The 16,870-nt window shown below is 42.7% G+C and overlaps 1 protein-coding gene across 1 annotated transcript in view; it reads left to right on the forward strand.

Annotated features, from left to right (window-relative positions):
- LOC136863469 (protein suppressor 2 of zeste-like) overlaps positions 1–16,870 on the forward strand; it is a 350,894-nt gene that overhangs the window by 301,492 nt on the left and 32,532 nt on the right. Inside the window, exon 5 of the mRNA XM_068225950.1 lies at positions 4,545–4,553. Coding sequence (XP_068082051.1) covers positions 4,545–4,553 — 9 coding nt within the window. The remainder of the gene's footprint in view (positions 1–4,544; positions 4,554–16,870) is intronic.

Here is a 16,870-nt window from a genome sequence, read left to right on the forward strand (position 1 = left end):
TTATTATGTCCGACTCTTTGGATGAATGGTCAGCGTACTGGCCTTCTGTTCAGAGGGTCCCGGGTTCGATTCCCAGCCGGGACGGGGATTTTATCCTTCATTGGTTAATTCGAATGGCCCGGGGACTGGGTGTTTGTGCTGTCCCCAACATTCCTGCAACTCACACACAACACATAACACCATTCTCCACCACAATAACACGCAGTTACCTACACATGGCAGATGCCGCCCACCCTCATCGGAGGGTCTGCCTTACAAGGGCTGCACTCGGCTAGAAATAGCCACACGAAATTAAAAAAATATTATTATTATTATTATTATTATTATTATTATTATTATTATTATTATTATTATTATTATTATTATTATTATTATTATTATTCCTACGTCCCCGAAAACCTTCGATGTGTTAGTGCGACATTCAACCACGGGAACTTTCATTTAAGTTATATTGAATTTCACGAGTTTTCTTTATCTCTACCATTTATAATGGCTACAGTGAAATAAAATCAAATGCTGAGCGAATTTTCTTCTGACCGAGCATGCGGCTGTGCGGATTGGGTCACGTAGCTATCAATTTGCATTCGGGAGAGTGTGGATTCGAACCCCAATGTTGGCAGCCCTGAATGTGGTTTTTCTTGGTTTCCCATGTTCACATCAAGGAAATGCTGGGGCTGTAACTTATTTAAGGCCACGTTTGCCTCCTTCCCGCTCCTAGTCCTTTCCTATCCCATCGTCGCCATACGACTTATCTGTGTCAGTGCGATATAAAACAGATTGAAAGGAAAAAATAATCTTCTGCATAATTGAAGTTGATCCTGATGTTGATCGCAAGCATAATTGGCAGTCATACACATTTTAGTAAAAAATGGAAGGGTACGTATAGGTACTTTAAGGCAGAAAGACGTTCCTAGGACATTCCAGGAATCATTACTGTAATGAACAAGGGGAGTGTATATGCTAGGATCTTCAAAAGGCAGAAGTATTCAGTCAGCAGTATGTAAAGATTTTTGTTACAAGGATAATGTCCAGATAGAGGAGGTGACTAATGCTGAAGAAGTATTAAAATTTACATATGATAACAATGATATTTACAATGAGATACAAAAGTTGAAAACTAGGCAAGCGGCTGGAATTGATAAGATGGGTTGGGATATAATATCATATCTGAAGTACTTATTTGATTATTGTTTGCATGAATGAGCGATACCAGATGAATGGAGAGTTGTTATAGTAGCCCCAGTGTATAAAGGAAGGGGTGATAGACATAAAGCTGAAAATTACACGCCAGTCACTTTGACATGCATTGCATGTAAGTTTTGTGATTTGGGAAGGCATTCTTTCTGATTTTATTAGACATGTTTCCGAAATTAATAACTGGTTCGATAGAAGGCAGTTCGGGTTTAGGAAAGGTTATTCCACTGAAGCTCATCTTGTAGGATTCCAGCAAGGTATGGCAAATATCTTGGATTCTGAAGGTCAAATGTACTGCATCGCGATTGACCTGTCTAAAGCATTTGAGAGGGTGGATCATGGGAGACTACTGGCAAAAATGAATGCATTTCGACTAGACAAAGGAGTGACTGAATGGGTTGCTATATTTCTAGAAAATATATCTCAGAGAATTAGAGTAGGCGAAGCTTTATCTGACCCTGTAATGATTAGGAGGGGAATTCCTCAAGGCAGTATTATTGGACCTTTATTATGTTTTCTTATATATATATATATATCAGTGATATGAGTAAAGAAGTGTGAATCAGAGATAAGGCTATTTGCAGATGATGTTATTCTTTATAGAGTAATAAATAAATTACATGATTGTGAGCAACTGCAAAATTACCTCGATAATGTTGTGAGATGGACAGAAGGCAATGGTATGACGATAACCGGGATTAAAAGTCAGGTTGTGAGTTTCACAAATAGGACAAGTCCTCTCAGTTTTAATTACTGCGTTAATGGGGTGAATGTTCCTTGTGGGGATCACTGTAAGTATCTAGGTGTTAATATTAGGAAAGATCTTCATTGTGGTAATCACATAAATGGGATTGTCAATAAACGGTACAGATCTCTGCACATGGTTACGAGGATGTTGTAGTAAAGATGTAGAGGAGAGGACGTATAAGTCTCTGGTAAGACCTCAACTAGAGTATGGTTCCAATGTATGGGAACCTCACCAGGATTAACATTCAAGAACTGGAAAAAAATCCAAAGTAAAGCAGCTCGATTTGTTCAGGGTGATTTCCGACAAAAGAACAGCGTTACGAATATGTTGCCAAGTTTGGGGCTGGGAAGACTTGGGAGAAAGAAGATGAGCTGCTGGACTAAGTGGTATGTTCCGAGCTGTCAGTGGAGAGATGGCGTGGAATGATACTAGTAGACGAATAAGTTTGAGTGGAGTTTTTAAAAGTAGGAAAGATCACAGTATGAAGATAAAGTTGCAATTAAGGAGGACAAATTGGGGCAAATATTCGTTTATAGGAAGGGGAGTTAGGGATTGGAATAACTTACCAAGGGAGATGTTCAATAAATATCCAGTTTCTTTGAAATCATTTAAGAAAAGGCCAGGAAAACAACAGATAGGGAATCTGCCATCTGGGCGACTGTCCTAAATTCAGATTAGTATTGATTGATTGATTGATTGATTGATTGATTGATCCTCAAAGATCGTAAAGTACGTACGCTACTTACAGGGGGTTTCTCTCGCGGTATCTATGTTGATCACCTCTGTGATGGATGCGGGGAATCAGTCAAATGTATGATTTCTTGAATTCGTTTTTCTTTCTTGTGATACCAATAGTCTATTTAGTACTTGACTTACAATCAGCTACTTCCTTTTCAGTAGTGTTAGGAATTCTATCCATGTTTTTTCTTCCTAATTACTCCTGTCATTAGCCCACATGTGTCAGTGTTATCACCCCTGTCATATCAGAAAATGTAATGGTGCCCGCTCGTGCCGTTAGCAGGTTGTGCTGCTGGATGCGCCTAGAGTACGGTATGTCAGGCGGAGCAACCACTTCACGGTCATTCCCTTTTCCATGCGCTCATTACTTCGGAACGAAGCGTTTCTCGTACAACAAATCATCGTAAAACTCTTAATGTGCAGCCGTTCAACTCAAGAAAAGAGATCTCTGTTATTCTGGATCTCAAAACGAAACTGTTTCAGTCGGACAAGGTACATTACAATGAAACTTGCGTGAATGATCAGTTATCATATCCTGAATTTAATGGTAGCCTATTAATGATTTTACCGAGTGGAAAAGCCGCACTTGTTAATGCACTACGGCTATGGCGCCAAGGTATGCATTCGGGAGGCGACTGGGTTTGAATCTCTTTGTCGGCTGTCCTGGGTATATGTTTCTATGTTTACCTACACATTTTTACTTCTAGGCAAATGCCGAGACAGCTCCTATCCATTGGCCACGGCCGATTCCATCCACCTCCTTACCCAATTCCATTAAGCATCCATTTCTTCTTCGTTAGCCCCTCAACTGAGTTTGGCGTCAGGAAGGACATCCGTCCGCAAAAAAAGTGCTGTATAATTTCATCTCACGTCATTCCCCGCCCTTTTAAAAGGAAACGGGACAGAGGGGTAGACATACATTGGCGTAATAACCAACTGTTGGTGGGACTTTCCAGTAAAATCGCAACCCGGTCTTGATGATGATTGATGTTTAATGGGCCGTAAAGTCTAGGTGGCTCAGACGCTTCAGGCTCTGGCCTCTGACTCCAACTTGGCAGGTTCGATCCTGGCTCAGTCCGGTGGGTATTTGAAGGTGCTTAAGTACGTCAGCCTTAGGTAGGTTTACTGACACGTAAAAGAACTGCGGGACTAAATTCCGGCACCTCGCTGTCTCCGAAAACCGTAAAAATGTAGTTAGTGGGACGTTAAGCCAATGGCATTATTAATTACACATCTAAGTCATCGGCCGCAACCCGTTCTTGGTCGTGTTGATCCATTTGTAGGATAAATTTTGGCCTCTCTTGCCATCAGTTCTGTATGTGTCATGCGGAAGGCCTGGATTGGATCAGATATCATGAAAATTATAACAGCTATAACTCCAGTATTCTCCTAGAGTGAAAGTGGAGAAAAATTTGCTGAAAAGGCAGGATAACCGTAGTCAGCACTGGGACTAGAAACCTCACTGCTCTAGTCATCTAGCGGTTCAGTTTCCTCTCGACTACTGAGTTTAACAAGTATTGTGTATCGAAGAAAAGTTAGAGATTTGACCCAATACCGCCCCCTAATTGCTAGTGTAATGAAGTGTCCTACCCTAATGTATGCTGGGACTTGTGGTTGATATTCATATCCGCACCCTTCCCACCCTCCACTGTACCTTGCCCCACTGGTTTGTGAGTCATGGCTCGTGTCGCTGTTTACAACTGACTAGAGGCACACTCGTCTAAGGTACCTGCTTTTTGTTTGAGTAATGGGCTGCTCTCCCCTTCGTATCCAGATTAATTATTTTGATGCACCGCCTTCAATAAAATCACTACGTATTCATTTTCCCATGCCATGTTACACACCCGCTAATAGCAGAAATGAGTAGTGATAAGCGGTTCTCACAAGGTTATCTCGCTGTATGAGTGGACTAACTTGCATGCTTGCATACTACTCCGTCCAGAGACAAGGGAGTGGCGTGGAATAGCGGCGTATGTGGACTTCACTGAGCACCGCCAACCCTCCCTTCCAAAGAACATAAGTTATTTATTGGGCTTATTGGTGCCCATGTGTTTTTAATGCACTGTCCGCCTCCGTAGTATTAGCTGCCGTCCTCGGAGGCCTGGGTTAGTATCGTGGTGCTGTCAGAATAATTGGTGTTAGCAGGAGGGCGGATATGTGGTTATAAAAAGGTACATACATGTAGCTCCCCTCAATTGGGGGCAAGTCTGAAAAGAGCTGTGCCACCTCGGGACGAGGACACGAATTTACATTTTTACATTAATGCACTTCTTTTATATTTCAGTGAAATAATTTTAAAATTGGCCGAATATTCCTTAGATAGCAGCTTCAATATGGTTGAAATCTGAGCCACTTAAAGGTGTTTCTAACTACAACTGCTTCTAGCACCCAGATGCCTCTTCAAATCTTCAGTAACTGAAGAGAACTATTATTATTATTATTATTATTATTATTATTATTATTATTATTATTATTATTATTATTATTATTATACATCTTCATTATACAACATGATTCATAAATCATTGTACCAAATTTGTGGAAGTAATGACTTCTTTCTTATATAATACAATTGATCGCAACTGTGAGATCACTACATTCACCTTGCTATATACTTCATATGCATTACAGTAGCTGACAGTGTGTACAAATATGTTCTTAGTTATTAAATTACATAACATTAAGATACTTCTCATACAACCTTACCATGTTCTTGAGTGACCGAGTTTGTCGACTTTTCCTTACTTCTGTGTTACCGTTTCTCTCTTTGTTGTCAGGCATAAAGTAATACTCATGGACGTAACCGTCTATGTGGCCTCGCGAGACGGGCCCCTGAACACAGACGTTACAACATACTCTTCCTCGCTCAACCACTCCACTGTCGGCAGCCGTGAACATAGTTTCCCGTGGTTTTCCATGTCCGCACCAGGCAAATGATAGGGCCCTTAATTAAGGCCACGGCCGCTTCCTTCCCACTCCTAGCACTTTCCTTACCATCGTCGCCATAAGACCCGTGTGTGGTCGGTGCGACGTAAAGCAAACTGTAAAATAGAAGTTTCTGGACAGAAGAAAACACATCCTACGGTGGAATTAGTGTTGTCCTTTGAATCATCTGTGTAGACTGTAAGTTGATTGATATAAATTCCTGAAACGCATGTGGAGTACCTTGCGTGTATTTAATTTATGGAACGGTATCCGGAGAAGACAATGCTGAAACGAAATATGGTATATGTAAAGAGAGTTATCAGAAGTTGATGTCCCGAAGTGGTGGGAGAATCTGACACTGGTGTACGCTTCAGGATGTATCTATCTGACAACATTATTTTGTCTCCGAACATGAAGGGGCATTTCAGCTGCCTCTGGAGCCTTTAGGCGCTATTGAGTTCATGACTGAGGTATGAGTAATGCTAGTAATGCCATTCCTTCTGCAGCCAGTCCCTGCTATGAATGGTGTGAAAATATTGCTCATAGGGTCAGTTGGTGCATGCATTTCAGTGGGTTTGGCAGACTGATGTGTAATAGCAACTTGTGGCTCGGTGAGGAAAGCAACGGGAAACTACCTCACTCCTCATTTCCCTAGTATGCCTCTTCAGTGATGCCTAGGCCATCTATGACAGCTGATGGCGGAACTGTTGAGGATCCAACCAGCCTTCGGGCTGAGGACTAAACATACATACAGTCCCTACACAAAGTCGAATGCATCGAAATAGAGACGGGTGTTCAGAATCCATTGGGGCCTAGATGTTAGGCCCCTTTAAACAACAAGCATGCCCGGCTCCGTGGCTAAGTGGTTAGCGTGCTGGCCTTGGGTCACAAGTGTCCCGGGTTCGATTCCCGGTATGGTCGGGAATTTTAACCATCATTGGTTAATTTCTCTGGCACGGGGGCTGGGTGTATGTGTTGTCTTCACCATCATTTCATCCTCATCACGACACGGAGGTCGCCTACGGGAGTCAAATCAAAAGACCTGCACCTGGCGAGCCGAACATGTCCTCGGACACTCCCGGCACTAAAAGCCATACGTCATTTAATTTCAACAACAAGCATCATCATCAGAGTCCATCTTTGCCTTGTCGCTTACTACTACCTAGACTTCACTCTGTGTGGAGTGGGTAGTATTAACAATTCGTCATCAATTTGGGACGTTTTGCAACCACTGCTATGATGTGTTCAGTCACCCATTCAAACCGAATCGGAAGTTTGAAGTAAGAATTAAGGCTGTGTTGTCATGCGTGGTAAAAAGTTTGCTGAACGATTCAAATGGTTTGATATGAATTAGACTCATAGCAGCAAATAACATCGGGCTAGAAAGAACTCTGCTTACTGATTGTGAGTATAGAACTCAAGTCTACTGAGGGTATTGGAAATACTGTATATCGTTCATAAAGTACAGCGGGAGAAACGTTCTGCTAGGAGATACCTTCATCAGTTTTGAATGATACAGGTTTATCAAACCGACTGTATATACACAAAGGTGTATGGGGATAATGACCATGGTTTCCAACCTTCACTCTTAAGAATGGACAATGAAAAGGTTAATATTTGATATTGCATTGAGCAACATCGAAATTAAGGGAATTACGTGAACTGAATACTTGGTGAATGGAAGCGAATTGTTTTTCTCGTTAAGTCCGAGGCGTCATCTCAAAAGATTCTAGAGGCTACTGTGTTTAAGGTAAGGAATAACACTTTTCAAAACGTCGTTTTCTTTGAGGTACTCGCCATGTCGCATTGTGTTCGAAATTCTGAGCTCAATAACCATTCTAAGGCGCTTATTGTGTAGGCCTATGGTATTTATTCGTCAAAGAATCAAATAGATTTAAAGCTACCTCAGTCTTTAGACTTCGCCGTTAACTCTATTGATTTTTTCATTGTTAGATATCCATCCGTTACCTCACAATATTCACTTTTACGTAATCAATAATCTATGTAGAGCTACCTCCTCCCTCCCTGCATTCCCATGCTATATCTGTGCCGCTCCCCTCTCCCAGCTCCCGCACGCCCCTACCTTGCCTCGCTGGTTTGTGACTCACGGCTCGTGCCGCTGTTTACAACTCGTCAGCGGACATACTCGTCCAAATACTGACGGCTCCAAGGAGTTATTATCGCTCCTCTTCCTCTCACAGTACGTAAATGCTTGTGGGGTAGCATGTCCCTCAATATATATCGTACGTCTTTTTATTTTGCTGCGGGCTTTACGTCGCACCGACACAGATGGGTCTTATGACGACGATGGGGATAGGATAGGTCTAGGAGTTGGAAGGAAGCGGCCGTGGCCTTAATTAAGGTACAGTCCCAGCATTTTCCTGGTGTGAAAAAGGGGAAACCACGGAAAACCATCTTCAGGGCTGCCGATAGTGGGATTCGAACCCCCGATCTCCCGGATGCAAGCTCACAGCCGCGCGCCTCTACGCGCACGGCCAACTCGCCCGGTCATACGTCTCTGAGACGGCTGCCAAACTTTCACACGGCTATCCCCTGTTCATTCGGGGTTCTATAGTTATTTAAAACATAACGTACAAATTCATTGTGCATTCTAGTCAATCGGGCATCACTTTTTCTTATTCTGGTTTCTTTGTAAAAGGCTGATATGGCGCAGAAATCGTCATAAAAAATTTCTCTAGATTTTTAAAAATAAACGTAGGCCCACTTTTGCGGAGTTTCATTTCAGCTTATTTTTTCTGGGTTTGTAATGTTGTCTTTAGTTTTGCTGTGACGTGAATGGAAACATATTTTATGTTCAATAACAAATAAAAAAAGGCTCCGGTGGCTAAGGCGGCAGCGCGCCTTTCACCGCTGGGTTCCGTGGTTCAAATCCCGGTCACTCCATGTGAGATTTGTGCTAGAAGAAGCGGAGGCGGGACAGGTGTTTCTCCGTGTACTCCGGTTTTCCCTATCATCTTTCATTCTAGCAACACTCTCCAATATCATTTCATTTGCCAGTCATTAATCATTGCCCCAGTGCGACAGGTTTCGGCAGCCGGCACATTTCCTATCCTCGCCGCTAGATGGGGGCTTCATTCATTCCATTCCTGACTCGGGCGAAGGACTTGAACAGGCTGTCGATTTTCATTTTTCAGCAGACCAGATACCATTCGACGGGACTGCACTGAAAATCATGTTCGGATAGTCAGTTTCAAACGAAAATACAGACATATTATCTACTGTAGTGCTAGCACAGTATGTTAAAGATTAGTGGTAAGTGGACCAAGTAACCACAGTATTAGTTTGTGATTAGAACAATGCAACTGGTTCACAACACCCAGAAACATTCCTTGAAGACACTTCACTTGTCATCTGTCTGATTGTAGACATCCAGGTATCTGTAGTTTGTGGAATTTTAAACTAATAATAATAATAATATTAATAATAATAATAATAATAAATATAATAATAATAGCAACTTAACAGAAATTACGAAATACCCTAAGTCATATGTATATCGTTTCAGGATTCCTTGGCAAAATAAAATGAGGATTTTACTGTTACTTCACGGTAGCACAAACCCTCCAGGGTGAAGGAAGAGCTGTAGGAGGAACGAACACAAAGCTTGCCACATTCTATCAAACATTAATCAGTCAGTGTGGTCTTATAGTTCATGCTCTTTCCCTCTCCCTAGTTTCCTCACGCTTCTCTCTTTACTCTTTTTATCCCCTTGCTATCGCCTGCTGTCGACAGTCGAGTTGATAGTGTTCTTCCGTCTTTCTTCCCTCTATCCTTCTCTGTTCTCTTTCTGATTTTATTTGCGTGAAGTGCGAGGCGATCTGTCCGTGATTCATGACGAACACCACACAGCACGGGCATCGGCCTTCGCTTCGCCTCGGCACGGCTCGCTTGGCGTTGCTATGGCTACGGGGAGGGGAGACAGCTTCTATTACACAGCTTTCTCTCTCCGATTTCCACCCACTACCTTTCTCAGCTGGGCTACTGGCATTACGCTCCGTCTCTCTCTCTTAACTTCTTCAATCCCGCCAGCTTTCTCACTGAGGACTGCTTGCTTGCATGCTCTACTTCTGCCGCGTGTATTCTCTAGCTCTCTCTCTCCTTGTCTCTCTCATGAGATACTTCTCACATTCTCACTACATGATTTCGGATTATCTATCTTCTTCACCTTCGCACTCCTACTGGTTGGGCACAGAGATATGTAATGAAATGTGAAATGTCGTATGGCTTTTAGTGCCGGGATATCCCAGAACGGGTTCGGCTCGCCAGGTGCAGGTCTTTCTATTTGACGCCCGTAGGCGACCTGCGCGTCGTGATGAGGATGAAATGATGATGAAGATATGTAATATAATACAATGTGCTTTACGTCGCACCGACACAGACAGTTTTATGGCGACGATGGGATTGGGAAGGGCTAGGATTAGGAGGGAAGCGATCGTGGCCTTAATTAAAGTACAGCACCAGCATTTGCCTGGTGTGAAAATGGGAAACTACGGAAAACCATCTTCAGGGCTGCCAAAGGTTGGATTGGAACCCACTATCTCCCGAATGCAAGCTCACAACTGCGTGACCCTAACTTCACAGCCAACTCGCTCGGTACTTGATATTTCATTCTCTGCAAATACTGTCCTACGCGATTTAGTCGGACTCCATATTTTCAAATACTCTCCATGGTAACACTTTTCCATTAGACTGTTTATGATGCAATGCAATTTATTAAGAATTATGAAGTAAAAGAGACACATTGTTTGGTTGTTTGTTTTTAGTTTACAATTCGTCTCTTTGAGCAGTTTCCCAAGCGAATCCAGCACATGTGCTAAATAATTGTTTTGAGATAATCGATATTTTATATTTTGAGCTCTTTTATCTCTCTTACTTGAAAACTTGAAAACGACCCTGAAAACCTACAGGGTAATATTTATCTAAGCTCCGTCGTTTTTGGTTATGCTCTGTTGTTTATGTTGAAAAGCGCAATCCTTGCATTTTGCCTAAATCGAATCCGTTAATCTAAATGTACGGTGAGGAGTGTAGTGCACATGCTCAAAATATGTTAAAATGTATCGTTTGGCAGCTGTTCGGTGATAGCAATGAACGGATATCACATTTCAAATTTATTTTGAAGTGTCACTCAGATATTGATGCCTACAGTTGTTGCGTCACATGAGATCTGAGCATTAAAGCAGTGGTATTTATTGAAGAAGTTCTCTACTCATCTATACGACCATGAATTAATATTACTTCAGCTGGAAAGTACTGCGATGGTTTGTAGTGTCTCATAAAACTTTTATTACTTTATGTAATCCGCGGTATACTAGCCATCATTGCGAGCTGAATGTGGCTGTTATGGCCGTTGCTATCTTAAGGATGTTGGAAACAGGTGAAAAGCTGAACTTACAATGGTATGAATCCTCCCCCCTGTGAAAAGTAAAATAAAGGAATTTCTGTTTTCCTTTTTCCTTGTGTATTAAAGAGGCTTCGGAGATCATGCAAGCGAGTCCTTAGTTCAACAATAGCCTAGCAACCGATGGTTAGAACTTACAACATTAAGAAATTTTATGTTTAAAATACTTTTTGTATTGTGAATGCAACATTTTAAAATGTATTCACTTCATATTTGGCATTTCATAACGAATTTCCAAGAAACGACAATTGTGGAACGATATATAAAGGAGTAAGTTGCAGGACAGTTCCCTGTTACATAATGATAGTATACTTACTACCACGTGTGCAAAATAAAACTACTCCGGACAATATTTACATTAGGACTGACGTGGAATTGACCCTTGTTAATGACCATCACTGGAGATACCGGAAATGGCCTCATCTGAAGAAATGAAGAACTGAGGATCCAAAAGTCTTGACTGCACGTCACTCAGAAACCACGGGCAGAATTCAACACGCGAAGATTCGTCTGGATGCTTTAACGCATGCGCAACAGTACATTTGTAAGGATATAGATGCAGGTCCTTTTTGATAATGTTTCGACACGACGTTCTCATAATTCCCTCTTGAGCCGGGCTGAGTGGCTCAGACGGTTGAGGCGCTGGCCTTCTGACCCCAACTTGGCAGGTTCGATCCTGGCTCAGTCCGGTGGTATTTGAAGGTGCTCAAATACGTCAGCCTCGTGTCGGTAGATTTACTGGCACGTAAAAGAACTCCTGAGGGACTAAATTCCGGCACCTCGCCGTCTCCGAAAACCGTAAAAGAGTAGTTAGTGGGACGTAAAGCAAATAGCATTATTATTAATTCCCACTTGCACAGATACACTCTGTTGAGATTTCGTCGGACTTCGTTCCAGGCATTCCTTCACAAGAGCAATGTTTTCTGGTGTTCGAACTCTTTTCGGATAGTTACGGTTTGTATTCGCTACAGAGCCCGTTTCACGCCATTTTGCCACTAAGTTTTGCATTACAGACTTGCTGGAGGTTTTGCCAAAACATTTCCAGTCTTAAACTCTGGCGTAAACAGTTTTTCCACGAATCGTGCTTCGCATAACACTCGACAATGAACACACGCTGTTTTATCGGGAGCACCATGTTGTGTTGCATCCAACTGGTCACTAAACACGTCTGCTCCTCTCTCTCACTCACACAGCGACGTATGCGGGAGATGCGCACACGCAGACATGTAACAGCAACCGATTGGTGCATCGAAATCACGGTTTCCAGCATTTTCTGTGATGGGCAGTAATCCTGTTCATTAACAAAGGTCATTTCCGCGCCAGTCTTATAAATATTTTCTGGGCCAGTGTTATTTTGCACATCGTGTAATACTACCATTACGGGTGTGCCTGAAAAGAGCTGCGTCAACTTGGGATGAAGGTACACATTTGCAATTACCAAAGCATTGGGGTTGAAGTTAAATATTTTACTAATCTTAGTAGTTTTATTCCCCCTTTAGGCAACCATCTGTCGGATATAGTTGGTAGTTTTATCGAAAATGATTATTGTTGATCCGTTTGCAGGCGACTCGTTCGTCTTATGTGACTAAACATTCTTGATCATAATACCTTAGATCTACATTTTTGTGCAATCGATACTTTAGACACATGGCTTTCTAGTTTGAAAATCTCACGTACTTCGACTAGGATAATAATAATATTAAAAATAATTTCGTGTGGCTATTCCTAGCCTGATGCGGCTCTTGTAAGGCAGACCTTCCTACGAGGGTGGGCGGCATCTACCGTGTAAGAGAACTGCGTGTTTTTGTAGTGGAGGATAGTGTTGTATGCGAGTTGCAGGAATGTTCGGGACAGTACAAACCCCAGTCACCGAGCCAGGGGAAATAACCATTAAGGTTAGATTCTCCGACCCGGCCGGTAATTGAACCCCATGCCCTTAACCATTCTGCCAAGAAACCGGACTTCGACTGGGATACTAACTCTGGGCGCCTTGTGAGAAAATATCGCTGATGTCGCAGAGCTGTCTTACCCTAGAGGATCGACTGACCTGGTAAACGGCTAGTGCGTTAGAATGGAGCTTTCATACCGTTGTACAAACTAATCTGATGTGCACAATAGATCTATGGCAGACTCTCGTTCGTAACCGATTGCAATGTAGGAAATTTGAAATACAATGCTTTACTTATTATCATAAATATTTACAACAGTTGCGCCCAATTAATGACCTACCTATTGTGTACTCTTAATTTTCGCTGGCTGAACTGTCTTCTCTATACGTATATGACGTTACTGACATGCTGCATTCCTAAGTCGATTCGTTTTTGAGTTTTAAGAGCAAATGAAACTTCTCGAGGAAATGAAGAATCGGCCTGTTTACGAATGTAATTACCAAGTGTACAATGTATTTCTCGTTTAACATCTTTCAGAGGACTGATAGAAATAGATTAAATATGCAACTTGAGGAAGAGATGCTTCCAGAAAGGAAGGGGATGCGCGGTCAAAGAATCGTAGTCTGCAGATATAGGCTAATGTATAAAGCACTGTGAAAGCGTAACACTCTTCGATGTAGGCCTAGCTGTTTGTTGTTTTCTGTATTTTAAAACCTCGTACGTCCCAATGCTCTTCGTACCCATTATATTCCTTAAGACCGGTCACACCTCCCAGCCACATATTTATATGCAGTCCATCAGAATCAGTTTCCCTGTGTTCGTTTCCCTATGCCAGTGTGTGTAAAGGAAACAGCCTTAAATACATGATACTGTAGGAGTGCAAACAACATCCTTACAATACGGTATGGGAAGGTTCATTTTCCTTTATGTATTAGTAGGGTTTGGAAATTTATGACCTAAAGAAGTACAAAATATGCAAGAAAATATGCCCTGACAACTTTTTTTTGCTATTTGCTTTACGTCGCACCAACACAGATCTTATGGGGACGATGGGAGAGGAAAGAGCTAGGAGTGAGAAGGAAGCGGCCGTGGCCTTAATTAAGGCACAACCCCGGCATTTTCATGCTGTGGAAATGGGAAACCACGGAAAACCATCTTCACGGCTGCCGACAGTGGGGTTCGAACCCACTATCTCCCGAATACTGGATACTGGCCGCACTTAGCGACTGCAGCTATCGAGCTCGGTCCCTGACAACTAGCTAAGTATGATCTAAAATAAGGTAAAATGACTAAAATATGATTTAAGCATTTTAGGAATGGGCAGCAAGTATCAGAGTATTACTAATATTAAACGTGCCCCGAAAAAGTGATTAGCAATAAAACAGCAGACACATTTAATCGTGCAAACAGAGCTACAGTAGGTACGTCAAACCTTTATACATCTATTATCATAGCCCTGAAGTGCAGTTCACACTCTGTTTTCCTTTAAAAAACACCAAAATACCGGAGTATTTGCATGATTCTTGGTATCTGTTGGCGTATGTTCGTACACCATCTCTTTCTCGGAATCATGTCTTCTAAACATGCTACCTATCTGCTTCCGGAAAAGAAAGAAAAATACATCTACTGCAGTATTTTGAAATCTGTGTTTGAAACTCGACGCAGATAACATGTACCTTGTTAAAAATGACGCCTAACCTTGAACACAAATGCTCAAAATATAAACGAATATTACCTAATACAACTAAAATGAGCAAAACATGACCAAAACAATAAAAATGGCTGAAATATATATATTTATGTGCTTTAAACGGGATCAGGGGCGCATCATTCACCCTTATTTTTTCAGTTTTTGGGGAAAATGAACTGAGGAAAGAAATACACTGAAGAAAATGGAAATTGCAACACCCAGAAAGAGTGGTGCTACATTGCTGCAATTGACCACGCAGGACGAGTGTTCGGTTATGCTTCGACGATTACACTTCCAGGTCCCTCTGACCGCAAGTTTGGACAACAATCAATACAGGATGTGTCCACCACGAGCTGCAATACATTGATGAATTCGTCGAGGCATGGAGTCAATAAGGCCCTGGATCGCTTCCTGAGGAATTGTGGCCCATGCTTGCTGCACTGCACGGGTCAGTTGTTCCAGAGTTATGGGTGGCTGAGGACGATTGGTCAGTTGTCGACCCATCATGTCCCACACATCTGGGGGGCCATTCTAAGGTTGTGATGTCGTGGAGATCTTCTCTGGAGATGCGTGCCGTGTGAACCCGGGCATTGTCCTGCTGAAACATCCCATTAGCAATGTTCGCCAGCATAGGGACAACCACTGGATTGAGTACCCTATCAACGTACTGTCGAGCAGTCATAGTGCCCTCAACAAGCACTAATTGCGATTTCACATTAAAGCCAATAGCTCCCCAGACTATAATGCTTGGTGTTGGCCCTGCGTGCCTCTCGACAATAAGATCTGGGCGGCCCCTCTCCCCGGTACGTCGGCGCACACGATTCCGGCTATCATTGCGGGCAAGACAGAAGCGCGATTCATCACTAAAGACGACCCTATGCCATTCGTCGACCCACGTCGATCGTTCTCGACACCAGGCCAGCCTTACATGTCGCTGTTATGGGGTCAATGGAACACCTTCTGCAGGGACGCGGGCTCGTAAGCCAGCTGCACGCAGGCTATTACCAACTGTTTGTTGTGTAACGTGGGGTGCCACAGCTGCTCGAATTTGCGCTGCTGTTGCATGGGGTTCCATCCGGGCCATCCGAATGATGTGGCGATCCTCTCTCGCAGTTTTCTGTCGCGCTGGGCCTGTGCCAGGTCTACGAGTGTGGGGTACCTTCATTTGACCACTGCTGCCATACATGTTTTACCGTAGATGCCTGTCGGCCAACACGTGCAGCGACAGTCCTTAGCGATAATCCGGCCTCACACAGCCCAATTATCCGAGCCCTCTCAAACGGCGACAGTGTTGTCGATAGCGTGCTCTTCTCTGTCGTCGAGGCATGTTTGACGGGGAACACTTCACTGCACAGACTGCAAGTCAACTACGCTACACCAGAGTCCGTATACTGGAGTTGATTCCTCCGCGACCAATGACGTGGGGAGACCTGTAAGCAACAATCCAATGGGTCTGAAACTTTGATCGTTTACATACCTACATGGCATCGTTCCATATCTTGAAAACCAACACAAACGACCAATGCCTTCATGGTGTTGCAATTTCCATTTTCTTAAGTGTATGACTTTTTGTTAACATCCGAACATTGCACATAAGTATAGGAAAATTAACGCAACAAAAATTATTCTGATGAACTGCATAAAAATATGTGGCTGGGAGGTGCGACCAGTCTTGAGGAATATAATGAATAGGAAGAGCACTGGGACATACGAGGTTTTAAAGGAAAGACATCGATATATCGTCGTTGCCGGGATGAAACCTCCTATGTGTTGATATTTTTGGAGATATACTGACCCGCAGCACATACGTTATGAAGAGCGAGAATGCTTTGACAACCGTCACACAATATTGCACCTCAGATGACAGAACCTTACCGGCCAAAGTTCTAAGCTAAAATATTTCACATAGGAGGTTTTGTCCCGGCAACAATGATATAATACTCCTGAGTGTTTCACTATGCGGCCGCATGGTATAGAGGTTTCTTCTCAGAATTGACTGGGCAAACATTTGAAAGTTGGTACAGAAGTACGTTCCAGATGTCCTGGCGTGATAGGCAGGAACTCTATTCGTAGTTTCATTCGAAACCCATTTAGCATTGACCAATCACAAATTGCTGCCAAGTTTCTCTTTAAACTGTTCATTATACCGTCAGTATACCGGGTGATTCAAAAGGTTGCCCAACAACTGAAGTAATCCATAGAGTGGTCGAAATAAATCAACTTGCGAATAGAAACGTATAGTCTAGGGCGACAGCCTAGGAATGTCA

The sequence above is a fragment of the Anabrus simplex genome, chromosome 2, assembly GCF_040414725.1.
Source record: "Anabrus simplex isolate iqAnaSimp1 chromosome 2, ASM4041472v1, whole genome shotgun sequence".
Taxonomy (NCBI): Eukaryota; Metazoa; Arthropoda; class Insecta; order Orthoptera; family Tettigoniidae; genus Anabrus; species Anabrus simplex.